We start from the raw sequence: 14,846 nt of genomic DNA on the forward strand, positions 1-14,846 counted from the left end.
GTATAAGTTTAAAAGCTTGCCATTTCCCTTCAGTGTCTTCCCCTTGTAGTACATTATCCCAGTTCACCAAACTTAGTGCCTGCCTAATTTGAGTGAACTTTGCTTTTCTAAAGTTCATAGTTTTAGTGGTCCCGCTGCCCCGTGGCCTATCAGTCACCAGCTCAAACGTTATCATGTTGTGATCACTATTTCCCAAATGTTCTTGAACCTGCACATTTGATACATTATCTGGTCTATTAGAAATGATCAGATCCAGTAACGCATTCCCCCTAGTTGGTTCAGTTACCATTTGAGTCAAGTAATTGTCCTGTAGTGCTGCCAGAAATCTGCTGCTTTTACCAGAATGGGTAGCCTCAATACTCCAGTCAATGTCTGGAAAGTTGAAGTCGCCCATAATTATGACCTCATTTTTACCTGCAGCTTTTTCAATCTGCTGTAGTAATCGCAGTTCTGCAGCTTCATTAATAAGAGGTGGCCTGTAGCATACCCCAATAAGCAATTGGCAACTTTTATTTCCACCATGAATATTTACCCAAACGGACTCCACATCTTCGCAATCTTCCTCCATCTCATCGTTGAGGACAGCTGTAAGAGAATTCTTAACAAAGAGACAAACCCCTCCACCTTTTTTCCCTGTTCTATCCCTCCTAAACACATTGTATCCTTTTAAATTAGCTATCCAGTCATGGCTTTCATCCATCCATGTCTCGGTTATTCCCACAATGTCATAGCCTTTGTCATTCAGAATGAACTCTAGTTCGTCTATTTTATTTGCAAGGCTCCGAGCATTGGTTACCATGCACTTTATATTTTTACCACCACATTTACCAATTTTGTTTACATGAAATTGGCTACTTGAATTTTTACCAACCTCCTTAATCTTTACACTGTCCCCACCCCCCTCTCCACCCTCCATAATGATAGGTTCCCACTGTCTTTTTACCTCATCTTGTCTATGTATTGAGACTTTATCCTCCCGCCTCCCCCCAGATCCTAGTTTAAAATCTCCTCCAACCGTTTAGCCATCTTCTCCCCCAATGCAGCTGCACCCTCCCCATTAAGGTGCAGCCCATCCCTGCTGTAGAACCTGTAGCCGACTGCAAAGTCTGCCCAGTTCTCCAGGAACCCAATACCCAAAAAGATTACACTACACCAATATTTCCCCAAATAAAACACTTTTATATCCCACCCTCCCAAAAATGCCCACATAAAATGTTTAATAAAAAAAAAAAAAAACATTACTATAAAATAAAAAAAACACATAAATATTTACCTAAGGGTCTACTCTTTTTAAATATCTATGTAAAGATGAAATATTTCTCTCTATTTTTTTTTTATAAGCTTGTAAATAGTGATGTATGCAAAACGGAAAAAATGCTCTTTTATTTCCAAATAAAATATTGTCGCGATACATTGTGATAGGGACATAATTTAAATGGTGAAATAACCGTGACAAATGGGCAATAACAATACGTGGGTTTTAATTATGGAGGCATGTATTATTTTAAAACTATAATGGCCGAAAACTGACAAATAATGAATTTTTTCATTTTTTTTCTTATTCTTCCTGTTAAAATGCATTTACAATAAAGTGGCTCTTAGCAAAATGTACCCCCCAAAGAAAGCCTAATTGGTGGCGGAAAAAACAAGCTATAGATCAGTTCATTGTGATAGGTAGTGATAAAGTTATAGGCTAATGAATGGGAGGTGAACATTGCTCGGATGCATAAGCTGAAAACGACTGAGATGTTAAGTGGTTAATATTCCTGTTAAAATGGATTTACAATAAATTAATTCTCAGCAAAATGTATCACCGACAGAAAGCCTAATTGGTGGCGAAAAAAACAAGATATAGATCCATTCATTGTGCCGAGTAGTGATAAAGTTATTAGCAAATGAATGGGAGGTGAAAGTTGCTCAGATGCAAAAAAAATTCAACCCTGTGGGCTTAAGTGGTTAAGGTGCCCATTAACGGTACAATTTTTTACTAAATGCGATCTTTCAATGCGACTTGAAGGATCGTAAGTAATCGGAAGGCAATTATCGATTGTTCACATTTACTGAACAATTCAAAATACAAATAAAATCCAACTTTCGGATCGATTTTATCCTATTTAGCAATGGAACAAAGAATCGTTCCTTATTATTATTATTATTTAGTATTTATATATAGCGCCGACATATTACGCAGCGCTGTACAGTGTATATATATATATATATATATATATATATATATATATATATATATATATATATATCTTGTCACTAACTGTCCCTCAAGGAGCTCACAATCTAATACCTACCATTGGCATATGTCTATATTATGTAGTGTACGTACTGTAGTCTAGGGCCAATTTTAGGGGGAGCCAATTAACTTATCTGTATGTTTTTGGAATGTGGGAGGAAACCGGGGTGCCCGGAGGAAACCCACGCAGACACGGAGAGAACATACAAACTCTTTGCAGATAGTGTCCTGGCTGGGATACGAACCAGGGACCAAGCGCTGCAAGGCGAGAGAGCTAACCACTACGCCACAGTGCTGCCCACAATTATCAATTATCAATTGCCTTCATAAGTAACACATTTTCTATACAATTTGATAATAAAAATTGCATTGAAATATCCCATTTGGTGAAAAAATTGTACCGTTAATGGGCACCTTTAATCCTCAAGGTAGACAGACAGCTACACAGATTGCTACTTTTTACTAGTAAGGATGGGTCACAACATCTGATCCTCACATCCTCACAAACTCAAAAAACTATATCCTAGTCTTAGGATATAATGCATGGTGTACTCACGTAAGGTAATAATAACCTGCTTTTATACCTTGATGTATTTGTTAAATGCAGCGAAAGTGTGTTCTTCACATATCAATGATGTTTCATTCTGCTGTTTAAGCTTGTCTCCATGTGATGGAAAAAAAGGCTGTTTAGAAGTGGCTTAGTCACTCACCAGATGCTACAGCACCAAATCACACAACCTCAATAATATTATTTCATGGGATTTTGTCAGAGCTGGCTCATCCACAAATCAAACCTAGACAATTTCCTAAGGCCTGGGGAAAGACTAGGGGCCTAGTAGATGCTAGCACCCACCAATTCTTACTAATTGTGGTGGGCACAGTGGTGGGCAAAAACTGCTATCTTGCACAGGGCCCCTTTTCATATTACGGTAATCCTTTTCTGGATGGAATGCACAGAAGTGGCAGTGTTGTGTTACAGATAAAAACAAAACAGTGCAGCATTCCTGAACAGCAACACTTTTAAGATAAGTCTAGAGGGTTATGCCTTGGACGGTGACAGCGGAGGTGCTGTTATTGTCTAAGCACAAACACGTAAAATTGTGAACCCTTAGTGATAATCCATTAAGAGTCCACGGCCTGCATCACTTCAGTTCCAGATCCAATTCCTGGCCCAGCATTCATCAGTGCAAGGAATGGACTGATATGGCTCTAAGATGTTACAGAGTGCTCAGAAATTCTGGAGAACCAGAACAACTAGCATATTTGCAGAGTATGAAAAGGAACCAAAAGCACTACTGAAAAACTATTCTAAGAACACTTTTGCTTTCGTAAAACAGAAGGTATTTGTAAGTATACACTGTACATGAGCAATTTATCACTCTTACAATGCAACACTTTAAGTCTAAGAGTTAGCGTTTATACAAATCATTCCTTTGTGCTCCTGAAGAGCTAGGAATACATCCAGAACCACTGTTCATCAGTGCAAAGCAGGGGCAAATCCAGGATTTTCAAGGGGGGGGGGGGGGGGATTCCTGATAGGTCTCTTTTGGCAAGCCGCACACTACCGCGCATGCGTTTGCCCACAAAATCCACATGATGCACAGAATTTCTCCACAAAATACACACAATGCGCAGTGTTTCCCTACAAAATACACATGATGCAGTAGTGTTTCGCCAAAATATATATAATGTGGCAGTGATTAAGTAGCCAGATAACCCCCCTTTATTATAGATAACGAAATTAACCCACCCCTCTTTAGTATAGGTGACCAGATGACCCCCATTTATCACACAGGTAGCCAGATGAGCCCCCCCCCCCAGTTAGGATAGGTAACCACATGATCCCCATTTATAGTATATAGCCAGATGACTCCCCGTTCAGTACATTCCCCCTTGTATTTCGCCAGATCCCCCTTGTATATATAGCCAGTGTATATAGTCAGATCCCCTGTATATATAGCCAGAGATCCCCCCTGTATATAGCCATATACCCACTGTATGTAGCCAGATGCCTCCCCCTGCATATAGCCAGTGTATATAGCCAGATCCCCCTGCATACAGCCAGTGTATATAGCCAGATCCCCCTGCATATAGCCAGTGTGTATAGCCAGATCCCCCTGCATATAGCCAGTGTGTATAGCCAGATCCCCCTGCATATAGCCAGTGTGTATAGCCAGATCCCCCTGCATATAGCCAGTGTGTATAGCCAGATCCCCCTGCATATAGCCAGTGTATATAGCCAGATCCCCCTGCATATAGCCAGTGTGTATAGCCAGATCCCCCTGCATATAGCCAGTGTATATAGCCAGATCCCCCTGCATATAGCCAGTGTGTATAGCCAAATCCCCCTGCATATAGCCAGTGTATATAGCTAGACCCCCCTGCATATAGCCAGTGTATATAGCCAGATCCCCCTGCATATAGCCAGAGTATATAGCCAGATCCCCCTGCATATAGCCAGTGTATATAGCTAGACCCCCCTGCATATAGCCAGTGTATATAGCCAGATCCCCCTGCATATAGCCAGTGTATATAGCCAGATCCCCCTGCATATAGCCAGTGTATATAGCCAGATCCCCCTGCATATAGCCAGTGCATATAGTCAGACCCCCCTGCATATAGCCAGTGTATATAGTCAGATCCCCCCTGTATATATAGCCAGATGAACCCCCCCTCTCTCCCTCTCACATATGGTGGATCATGGAATGGCTGTCTGGCTGGCTTCCAAACATCCCCCCCCCCCCCGCCCTGCCTCTCAGTGAGCCCTGGCTGCACTTGCCTTATCCAGACTCCAGCTCACCCAGCAGCAGTACTTCTCTCTCCATGGACGCATACTCTGATGTCCAATGGCCTTCAGGGGGGGAGCGTGGCCGCTGCGGCTGGATGGCGTGGTGACGTCATGTTAGAGCCAGGATGGAAGGCAGCCAACTAGCAATGGAGACCTGGCCATCACCGCCACCGAGAAAGGTAATGTATCTCTGCGCCGCCCCCCTAATACCCCCGCTCTCATACCGCCAGTCAGAGAGACCCTCCCCAGGGGCATAACTAGAAATCACTGGATCCCCCTGCGAAAATGAGGATGGGGCCCTCCCCATAGGCACCAAATAATCGTAATGGGGCGTTTCACTATAAAATAATCCTAATGCAGCAATGTTTCACTATAAAATAATCCTAATGCAGCAATGTTTCACTATAAAATAATCCTAATGCAGCAATGTTTCACCAGAAATGAATCGTAAAATGGGCAGCATTTCACCATAAAATGATCCTAAAGTGGGCAGCATTTCACCATAAAATAATCGTAAAGTGGGCAGCATTTCACTAGAAATTAATCATAAATTGAGCAGCATTTCACCAGAAATTCATCGTAAATTGAGCAGCATTTCACCAAAAATTAATTGTAAATTGGGCAGCATTTACCTATAAAATAATCGTAAAGTGGGCAGCAGTCACCAGAAAATAATCGTAATGTGGGCAGCAGTCATCAGAAAATAATCGTAATGTGGGCAGCAGTCATCAGAAAATAATCATAATGTGGGCAGCAGCCATCAGAAAATAATCGTACTGTGGGCAGCAGCCATCAGAAAATAATCGTAATGTGGGGATGAGACAACAGAAAATAATCGTAAAGTGGGCAGCAGTCACCAGAAAATCGCAATGTGGGCAGCAGGCACCAGAAAATCGCAATGTGGGCAGCAGTCACCAGAAAATCGTAATGTGGGCAGCAGTCACCAGAAAATCGCAATGTGGGCAGCAGTCACCAGAAAATCGCAATGTGGGCAGCAGTTACCTGAAAATTGCAATGTGGGCAGCAGTTACCAGAAAATCACAATGTGGGCAGCAGTTACCAGAAAATTACAATGTGGGCAGCAGGCACCAGAAAAAAAATGTACCTGTGAAAAAAAACAAAATCACTCACTGGACAGGTCCTCACAGGTTTTTGAAATGTCTCCGGTGAAGAGAGCCGAACACAGACCGAGTCAGAAGAGACGATTGAAGAGACAGAGAGCCAAACAGCCAAGACTCAGTCCAGTGTTTTCCCTTTGATCCGGATCTTTTTTGTGAGTCGAATCATCCGGATCATTACAATGAACAGAATGATCTGGATGATTTGACTCACAAAAACAGATCCGGATCAAAGATCCGAATCGTTCATAATCCGGACAACACTACTGCCCAGCTAATAGGCTCTGGGGAAAACACTGGACTGAGTCTTGGCTGTTCGGCTCTTCTGACTCACGGCTCTCTTCACCAGCTCTCTTCACCCGAGACATTTCAAAACCTGGGAGGACCTGTCCGGGGAAAAGAGGACATCTAGTCAGCCGTTGCATCCCCAGCGCACACACATGAGCGGGTGGCAGCTGCGCTATAACATCTGTGGCTGCCGCTGCTCAAATTCAGGAGGCACTTCCGGTCTCAGTGCGAGGGGGTGGTTCCAGACACCCGGAACACCCCCTTCCGTGCGCCAGTGCAAAGTACTGACTTAGACATAAAAATAATTCCAATATTTGTATAGCGCTTTTCTCCTGACAAACTCAAAGCGGTTGTGAGGCAGCCACTAGAGCGCACTCAGTAGGCAGCAGCAGTGTTGGGGAGTCTTGCCCAAGACCTAATAATTTACAGGTGCTGGCTTACTGAACAGGAATAGCTAACATTTGAGCCCAGGTAAGACTTTTGATGCAGACGAGTTGCAGAGTAGTAAGCTGTAAGAACTCTTACTCAAAAGTCTTATCTTAGATCCATTTCATATTGCACCAATAGCGGTCAACATAGCCCAATACAGGGTGGATTATATGGATCTGTAAAATGAATAGGCTATAGATGTGCTATAAATCAGTGGTTCTGGATGTATGCTTTGATTTTCTGAGACATTTTTTAGGGGCATCTATTTGTATTTTCAGTCACCTGAGCCCACTGATGCAGTTGTGTCCGCTTTTCAGTTACACACCAATGTTACAGAGGCTGAAAAGCGGACAGAAGCGGACACAACGGCATCAGTGGGCTCAGGCCCTTACTTGAAGTGATTTTTTTTGGGAATAATGTCTTGCTCCCGTGAAGCTGAATATTTGCAAATACCTACTAGTAGGCAAAATTGTATTTAGCATAGATTTTTCAGTAGGCTTTTCCATGACCTTCCATTCTTTACTTATTCATTAGTGGGAAGTGGTAACTTTAAAAACTCTGTAGACATATCTTCACTTTTCTATTTTTTTCCATTAAAATCAGTAACGTCTGTTTGATTACCCAAGTCCATCTTCTGCTCTGCAGGGTCTGTGGGAACTCCCCAGAACATGATGCTGGTCAGCATGGTGCACAGCAGCAGAGAGAAGCAGCAAGACACTCTCTGCACTCGGGTGAAAGGGCTTCTGGGAGAGCGGCTGAACACGGAGTACCAGATGTGGCCGTCACGGAAACCTTTGGAAGTTTTCATGAAGAACAGATTGCTGGAAACAGAAATGGGTAAATTATGATGCTGTAAATGAGTCTGAATATAAATGAAACATGAATCCTTCGTATTCTTTATAGGGCTAAATCATCAAACAACTTATCTGCATGCAGAGGTGTAACTGCAAAACATGGACCCCAATGCGACATTTTTATGGTGCTCTAGCCATAGGCACACTGGAGCAGTGATGCTGCCCTTCTCTAATGGATATACAGTATGTGGGTGTGGCAATGTATAATCACATACTAGTAGGTACAACAAAGAGTAAGGTGATTGGGTGGAGGAGGAAGGGGAAGTACACTGGGCCACGCTACTCTCTTCAGTAATACTGTGCTGATTTGGGCGCCAGCATTTGGGAAGCAGTTGGGATGAATCTGGCTCTGACGCTTTCACTGGAGTGACAGTGGATTGGGCAGCACTGAAGCCAAAACAATAAAATATGAGTATGGCGCGGTTTTAAGCTGATAAACAGGGATAGAGTTAGGTGTAGATAGTGAAAGTGAAAGAGTTAGGGAATGGGATGTGTGTGTGTTGGGTGGGGGGACTTGTGGTATTAGTTACAATTAAGAGGTTAGGTTTATTCATCAGGAAGGGGATTTTCACCAGGAACAGAATAGAAGGTTGGGCACCAAGGAGACTTTTTTGTCAAGAGTTTTTATTAGGGGAAACTTAAGGTGTGGTGTTAAAAAGAAGGTGAGTTTTTGTCAGGAAGTATGCGCAAAGCGTAAGACCCCAACCAGAGGCAAGGCAGGGCTTTTTGGCGCCTACTGCATATCGCTGAAGCTTGGCGTGGCTATAGCAGTAATACTATAGTCCGTGTGCTGCGAATGGGTAATTCGGGGATCCAGTGATTGTCAGACCCCACATTACTTCTCCCTCTGAGTTGCTTTGACTCGGAGGGGGAATAGTATTTAGTGCCACCCTGAATTTGTGCAGCAGCAGGGTAAGCCGTCATTCAGTTCACCCTGCGCGGAAATGAACACTGTTTAAAACAGCGAAGGATATTTGGGCGCAGCCAGCGCCACCATAGGCCGTAATACGGATTACAGCTATAGCAGCGCACAGTGAGTAACTTTGGTGCCGTCAGAAGACGGAGCTTAACTTACTTTTAAAACCCTGTAATTCGGCCACCGGCAATAGCTGGAAGCCGAATTACATCATTCCCCACTATCCACGTCGACCTGGAGGGGGAATAGTAATTAACGCCACCGGGACTGGTGCAGCAGCAGAGTAAGCCATATATCGTCTGTATCCTGCACCCAAGTCTCCCGGTGGCTAATTCATAGGTACGTGTGCTGAAAAGCCCTGCACCGATGTGCCATACTCACGTAGGTGGTGACAATCCAACCTGACAGTTTCCTTTAGTAACACTGTGGAATGGTTGTATTTAGTATGTGCAAAATCTGAAACAATGTTTGCCTTTAATCCTTGCAGTGAATAGAGCAGAAATGAATAAACAGTAACTGGTAATTCCAGCAAGAGGTGCAACTCAACATTCTTAGAACATTCTCCATTGCTCTCAGCATCAGCAGGACATGTTTTAGCTTTTGCATTGTAGACAGATAAGCCTCCGGCACTGATATGAATTTATAGTGATTTCATTTTCATATGCTACATGAAATAATATGGTTACCTGAACTGTTTCATGTCCTCTTCTGTGGCCACACTAAAGACTCTGTCCAGGACACAGTCCCCCACCTCCACAGAAAGCCAGGAGTTACACAGGAAATACCACTTCTGGTCCTTCTCCACGTCGTGTACCAGGACTCTGTTCACATACCTTGGGGAGAGCAAGCACTGGATAAGGACGGCAACATATACAGTAGGGTACAGATATTAGATAATCATTGCCAAATATGTTCACTGACAGTTGGACTGGGCAGCTATCTTGTGTGCTGACGAATGTTTAACCACGTGACCACTACAAATTGTGTTCCCCTTATGGACCAGAGCAATTGTCACCTTTCAGGGTTCCTCCCATTAACTCGCCAATACCTATCACTACTTATTACACCTAAATGATCTATACATTGTTTTTTTCGCAAAACAAATTGGGCTTTCTTTGGGTCGTTATTTTTTGCTAAGAATTACTTTATGCATTTTAACTGGAATAACAAAAAAATGCCTGATTTTTCAGTTTTCAGGCATTATAGTTTTAAAATAAAACTTGTGACTGTAGATCAAATCCACATATTTTATTTGCCCATTTGTCCCAGTTATTATGTTTAAATTATGTCCCTAGTTAAATGTATGGCAACAATATTTTATTTGGAATTTTCTCCTAAATTGGCCCTATACTACAATACATACACTACACGATACATACATACATAGACATATATAGACATATGACTATGGTAGGGATTACAATAGTAGCACAGAGGCGCCAACAGGGTAAAAACAATATTTCTTTAACCACTTGTGGACCGCAGTGTTAAACCCTCCTAAAGACCAGGCACTTTTTTATTAAATTGGCCATTGCAGCTTTAAGGCCAAGCTGCAGGGTCACACAACACAGCACACAAGTGATTCCCCCCCCCTCTTTTCTCCCCACCAACAGAGCTGTACTATTTTTTTTTTCCTTGTAGCTTCAGCCAATGACAGCTGATCACTGCCCAGCATATGGAGGGGACAGCCGTGTCACACGGCTGTCCCCAGTACAGCGCTGCTGCTGATCGCAGCGCTGTACCACTAATTAGACAGCGATTACGCCGTCTAACAGTCTCCCGAGCGGCAATCGCCGCTCGGAGACTGAAGGCGGAGCAGAGCGGAGCCCACAGAGCAGAAGATGCGCGTGCAGCCAGCACGCGATCTCATGCAAAACAGAGCCCCAGGACTTTACGCAAATCGGCGTTAGGCTGTCCTGGGGCTGCCGCGGCCACGCCCGTCGGCGTGACGCGGTCGGCAGAAGGTTAAAATGGATAAAATGAAGTAGGTAGCGATGGACTTACCCCTCCAAAACAGACACAAAAATGTGTTGTTTTCATTGGTGATATGCTCCTATTTATTGCCTGAGGAAGTGGGGTATACCTGCGAAATGCGTTGCACCTTGTTCGGAGTATGTAAATAAACTGATTTTTGTTTAAAACAACAATTTTGTGTGTCTGTTTTGGAGGGGTAAGTCCACCGCTACCTACTTCATTTTATCCATTTTAAAGAAATATTGTTTTTACCCTGTTGGCGCCTCTGTACTACTATTGCAGTTGTTTCCACCCCTGGTGGAGGGGAATTCTTCCTTTTTCCCGATCTACAGAGAGTGACTTCTTAATCCTGAGTGGGGACAGGTCTGATCTCCTCACCTGCTGAAATAGTGGTTATCTGGACGGTAACCCTTGTTTGTGAGTATAACCTATCTATACTTACCTTCCATACCCAATTTACAGTACATACTACACTATACTGGGCTCTCGGCGTCTTCCCTTATATGGTAGGGATTAGATTGTGAGCCCCTCTGAGGGACAGTTAAGTGACAAGACAATATAGACTCTGGAAAGTGCTGTGGAAGATGTCAGCGCTATATATAATGCTAAATAATACTAATAATAATGAGTGTATGCATGCATGTGAGGTGTGTATGCCAGCTTAGCTTAGCATACATAGTTAGCTTTCTGTGTACTGCTATTGCTGATTAGCTGCAGCATGAAATCATTGGTCACATATCTGCACCACTTATTTTCATCTGGTTTTATCACTATAACTGATTTTTGCTTGCAATTAAGCTGTGTGTGTAATTGCTGTGCTTTACTAAAAACTGCTTGACTTATCTAATTCAACTACGCAGTGAGCTCATGCCTCTGCATTATATTTTGTAAAAACTGTAATAAATTCAGCATGACTGTCTGGATGTACTGTATAAAATGGCAGACAAATGTTTAAAAAGTCCAGTGCAGCACTGACAAATGTCCCCCCCACCCCATTGTCTCTAGGTGTACAGAGTTCACACAGTGTCCCTCCCAATAATGTGCTGCAGGCATAACAGTGACATAAAAAACGTTCCACATGCCCATTCAAAGCAATTTTTAATTTGTGTCAAAACGTTAAGGCTTTCAACATTAATATTACAGCTACGTTACTATAAGCTGGGCTGCTTTGTTTTGCAAGAATTTGGTTCCTTGGGTGACTTAAGCAAGAAGCACACTTGTTTCATTGGCATGGGTGTAGCCACATGTGGCAAAACAAACAACCCTGCACTAGTCATTGAATTTAATGGCCCACATTCGGGAATTGTACATTGTTTGCGTTCATTCTCATTTTACGCTAAAACAGTTTTCTGTGATTTAAAATCGGACAGCTTTCTGCTTTTTTTCCTGTACAATGTGTGCATTCCCACTACACAGCGCCGGTTATAGGGAAAATGGGACCTAGAGCGAAAATTAACATTGGCCCCCATTTCTCAGATTACAGTATTATATGGTCTTTTGCTTCCCCCTTGTCCTTAATTGCGGTATTAGGTTGCTTTTGTGCCCAGTATAGTTACCCCATACTCCAGTATTACATAGCCTATGTCTCTCCTCCCTCCACCACCAGAAAGTTCATTAATCCTATGTAGACAGTGGAGGGGACTGCAGGGATTACACTGTGAGCTCTGCTGGGGGACTGTTAGTGACATGTTTGATGTACACTGTAAAGTGCTGCAAATAATGTCAGTGTTATATAAATGTATAGTAGGGAGTTACCATACTAACCATGAAGGTTTTGCTCCAGAGTTATCATGCCAAAGCCGGATGCTCTGCAGCTCCCCTAGAGGAAACAGGGTGGTGAGCAGGAAAACATCAGACCCTCCACGCTCAAACACAGCGCCATCTGGATCATAGAGGTGGTGGGGCTCACTTTCTCCTTCAGAGCCATACAGTGTGATGGTCACCTGCAAGACAAGAAGACTGAGCCAAAAACTAAACCCAGGTCAGGACACAGGGTGTATGGCCAAAGTCTTAGACTAGTACCTGTATCTCGACCATTGTACATGTCCTTCTATAGTACTACAAAGGTTTTTCTTAAAGGACCACTATCGCAAAAATCGTAAAAATGTAAAATAACGTAAACACATACAAATAAGAAGTACATTTCTTCAAGAGTAAAGTGAGACATAAATGACGTCTATGTTGCGGTCACTTGCAGTAGGTAGTAGAAATCTGACAGAACCGACAGGTTTTGGACTAGCCCAGCTCCTTATAGGGGATTCTCAGTGTTTTCTTCATGTTCAAAAGCACTTAGTGAATGGCAAGTTGCCCTGCCCAACTGCCCAAAAAAAGTGGAAACAGGTAGGGGGGCGGTCAGCATCTTTATATAAATCCTTTTCAGGGATTGTCTCTTTAGAAATAATAAATGCCATGCGGAGAATCCCCCATGAAGAGATGGACTACTCCAAAATCTGTTAGTTCTGTCAGATTTCTACTATTTACTGTAGGTGACAGCAAAATAGGAGAAAAGTAATGTATGGCTCATTTTACTCTGAAAGAAACATACTTCTTATTTGTACGTTTTTACATGTATTTTAAATTTAAAAAATTTGTTGACAATACTAAGAACAATAGAAGTAGGTAGCGTATTTTTCGGACCATAAGACACACTTTTTCTCCACCAAAAGTGTGTGTGGGGCGGGGGGGGGGGGGGGGGGGGAGTCAGTTGCGTAGTATGGTCTGAATAATTCAATTTGGACTGGCGCCAACGTACATGCTGCAGTGAGGGTTGAGTCCCTGAACTGTGCTGCCGAGGGTAGAGGCGGAGCATAGTAGCATCTGCAAAGCAGCATCTGAAATATACAGTAAATATTTACTCCCTTTGTGTAAATTCATTAGAGTTCTCAGGTGGTTCCACACTGATATTGTACCTCTGTGAAAGAGAATGCATCCTCAGCTGTCACCTGTCTGATGCAGCTGAATTTGATTCGATAGCTGCTCTGTTTGTTAATTGGAACCAATGGTCTCGCTCAGGGATGACAGTTCATAATTGTGGCCACTTGCTGAGTAGCAGTGACCTATCAGGTGTCAGAGGGAGCCGCCTCCTACTGACATCTTATAGGTCACTAGTACTTTAACCCTCCTGGCGGTCTATTAAAAACCGCCAGGGGGCAGCGCAGCAGTTTTTTTTTATTTTTATTTTTTTTAAATCATGTAGCGAGCCCAGGGCTTGCTACATGATAGCCGCTGTGCAGTGGCATCCCCCCACCCGCTTCTATCGCCTCCGGCGATCTGCGATCAGGAAATCCCGTTCAAAGAGCGGGATTTCCTGGAGGGCTTCCCCGTCGCCATGGCGACGGGCGGGATGACGTCACCGACGTCGTGATGTCATTGGGAGTCCCAATCCACCCCTCAGCGCTGCCCGGCGCTGATAGGCCAGGCTGTGCAAGGGGTCTGAGAGGGGGGAAGGCGGCGCGGTGGGTAGCAGCAAATCGGCGCGGAGCGGCAGCGATCGGTATGCACACGCAGCAAGCAAAAACATAATTATGGGGGTTACCGGGTTACGGGGTTACCGCCAGGAATGTTAAGCACAGCAAAGCCCACAAACAGCCTAAAGAGTTGGCATTCACCACTGTGAGTACTGCCGGCAATTTGTGCAGTTTGGTTGAGACTGCTGGTTAGTTAAGTACTGGTTAAACAGGACTCTGCTGTATCTCCAAGAGCTGAAAAATTAGGATCCACAACTGTCCAATTTATGGAAGTCTTGTGTTTATTCATTTAAGCTCTGTGTACTTCTCCAGTTTAAAAAGATAATGGTGTCAATTCTGATATTGCAATAGCATTGCTTATTTTAAGCAAGTATTCACCATAGACAGCCCCCCAGCAAATCTCTCTTCATACCTTTCTAGTATAGCGTATGCCTTGCTAGATGTAGTTAACTATTTGTGGAGGAGGACGGCATCTCCAAGAATGTACCCCATCTCTTCATGGTTCAGAGTATGTTCCTCATATCCATATATCTGCTGCTGCTTTGCTCCTTGGTAATGATGGTCATGTCTAGGAGAACTCACAGAGAAGCATGTGATTTGTTTGGTCATCTGATAGATTTGCAAAGCTCTGATTTGCTATGATCACATCCTGCACATGATCATGACTAGCAAATCACAACAGAAAATCAGACTTACATATCTGTCACCTGACCAAACTGATCACATGCTTCTCCATGAGTTCTCGTAGACATGACCATCACTACTCC

At 43.4% G+C, this 14,846-nt stretch overlaps 1 protein-coding gene across 2 annotated transcripts in view; it reads right to left on the reverse strand.

Annotated features, from left to right (window-relative positions):
* The window catches only part of LOC137539266 (polycystin-1-like protein 2), a 134,370-nt gene that overhangs the window by 69,616 nt on the left and 49,908 nt on the right, over positions 1–14,846 (reverse strand). For both annotated transcript variants that reach the window (XR_011024971.1, XM_068261822.1), the window contains 3 exons: positions 12,377–12,555; positions 9,325–9,471; positions 7,490–7,689 (listed from right to left, as the gene is read on the reverse strand). Coding sequence is in view for 1 of the 2 variants with exons in the window: in XM_068261822.1 (XP_068117923.1) it covers positions 7,490–7,689; positions 9,325–9,471; positions 12,377–12,555 (526 nt within the window). In the remaining variant the exon portion in view is untranslated. The remainder of the gene's footprint in view (positions 1–7,489; positions 7,690–9,324; positions 9,472–12,376; positions 12,556–14,846) is intronic.

This window comes from Hyperolius riggenbachi, chromosome 11 (assembly GCF_040937935.1).
Source record: "Hyperolius riggenbachi isolate aHypRig1 chromosome 11, aHypRig1.pri, whole genome shotgun sequence".
NCBI lineage: Eukaryota > Metazoa > Chordata > Amphibia > Anura > Hyperoliidae > Hyperolius > Hyperolius riggenbachi.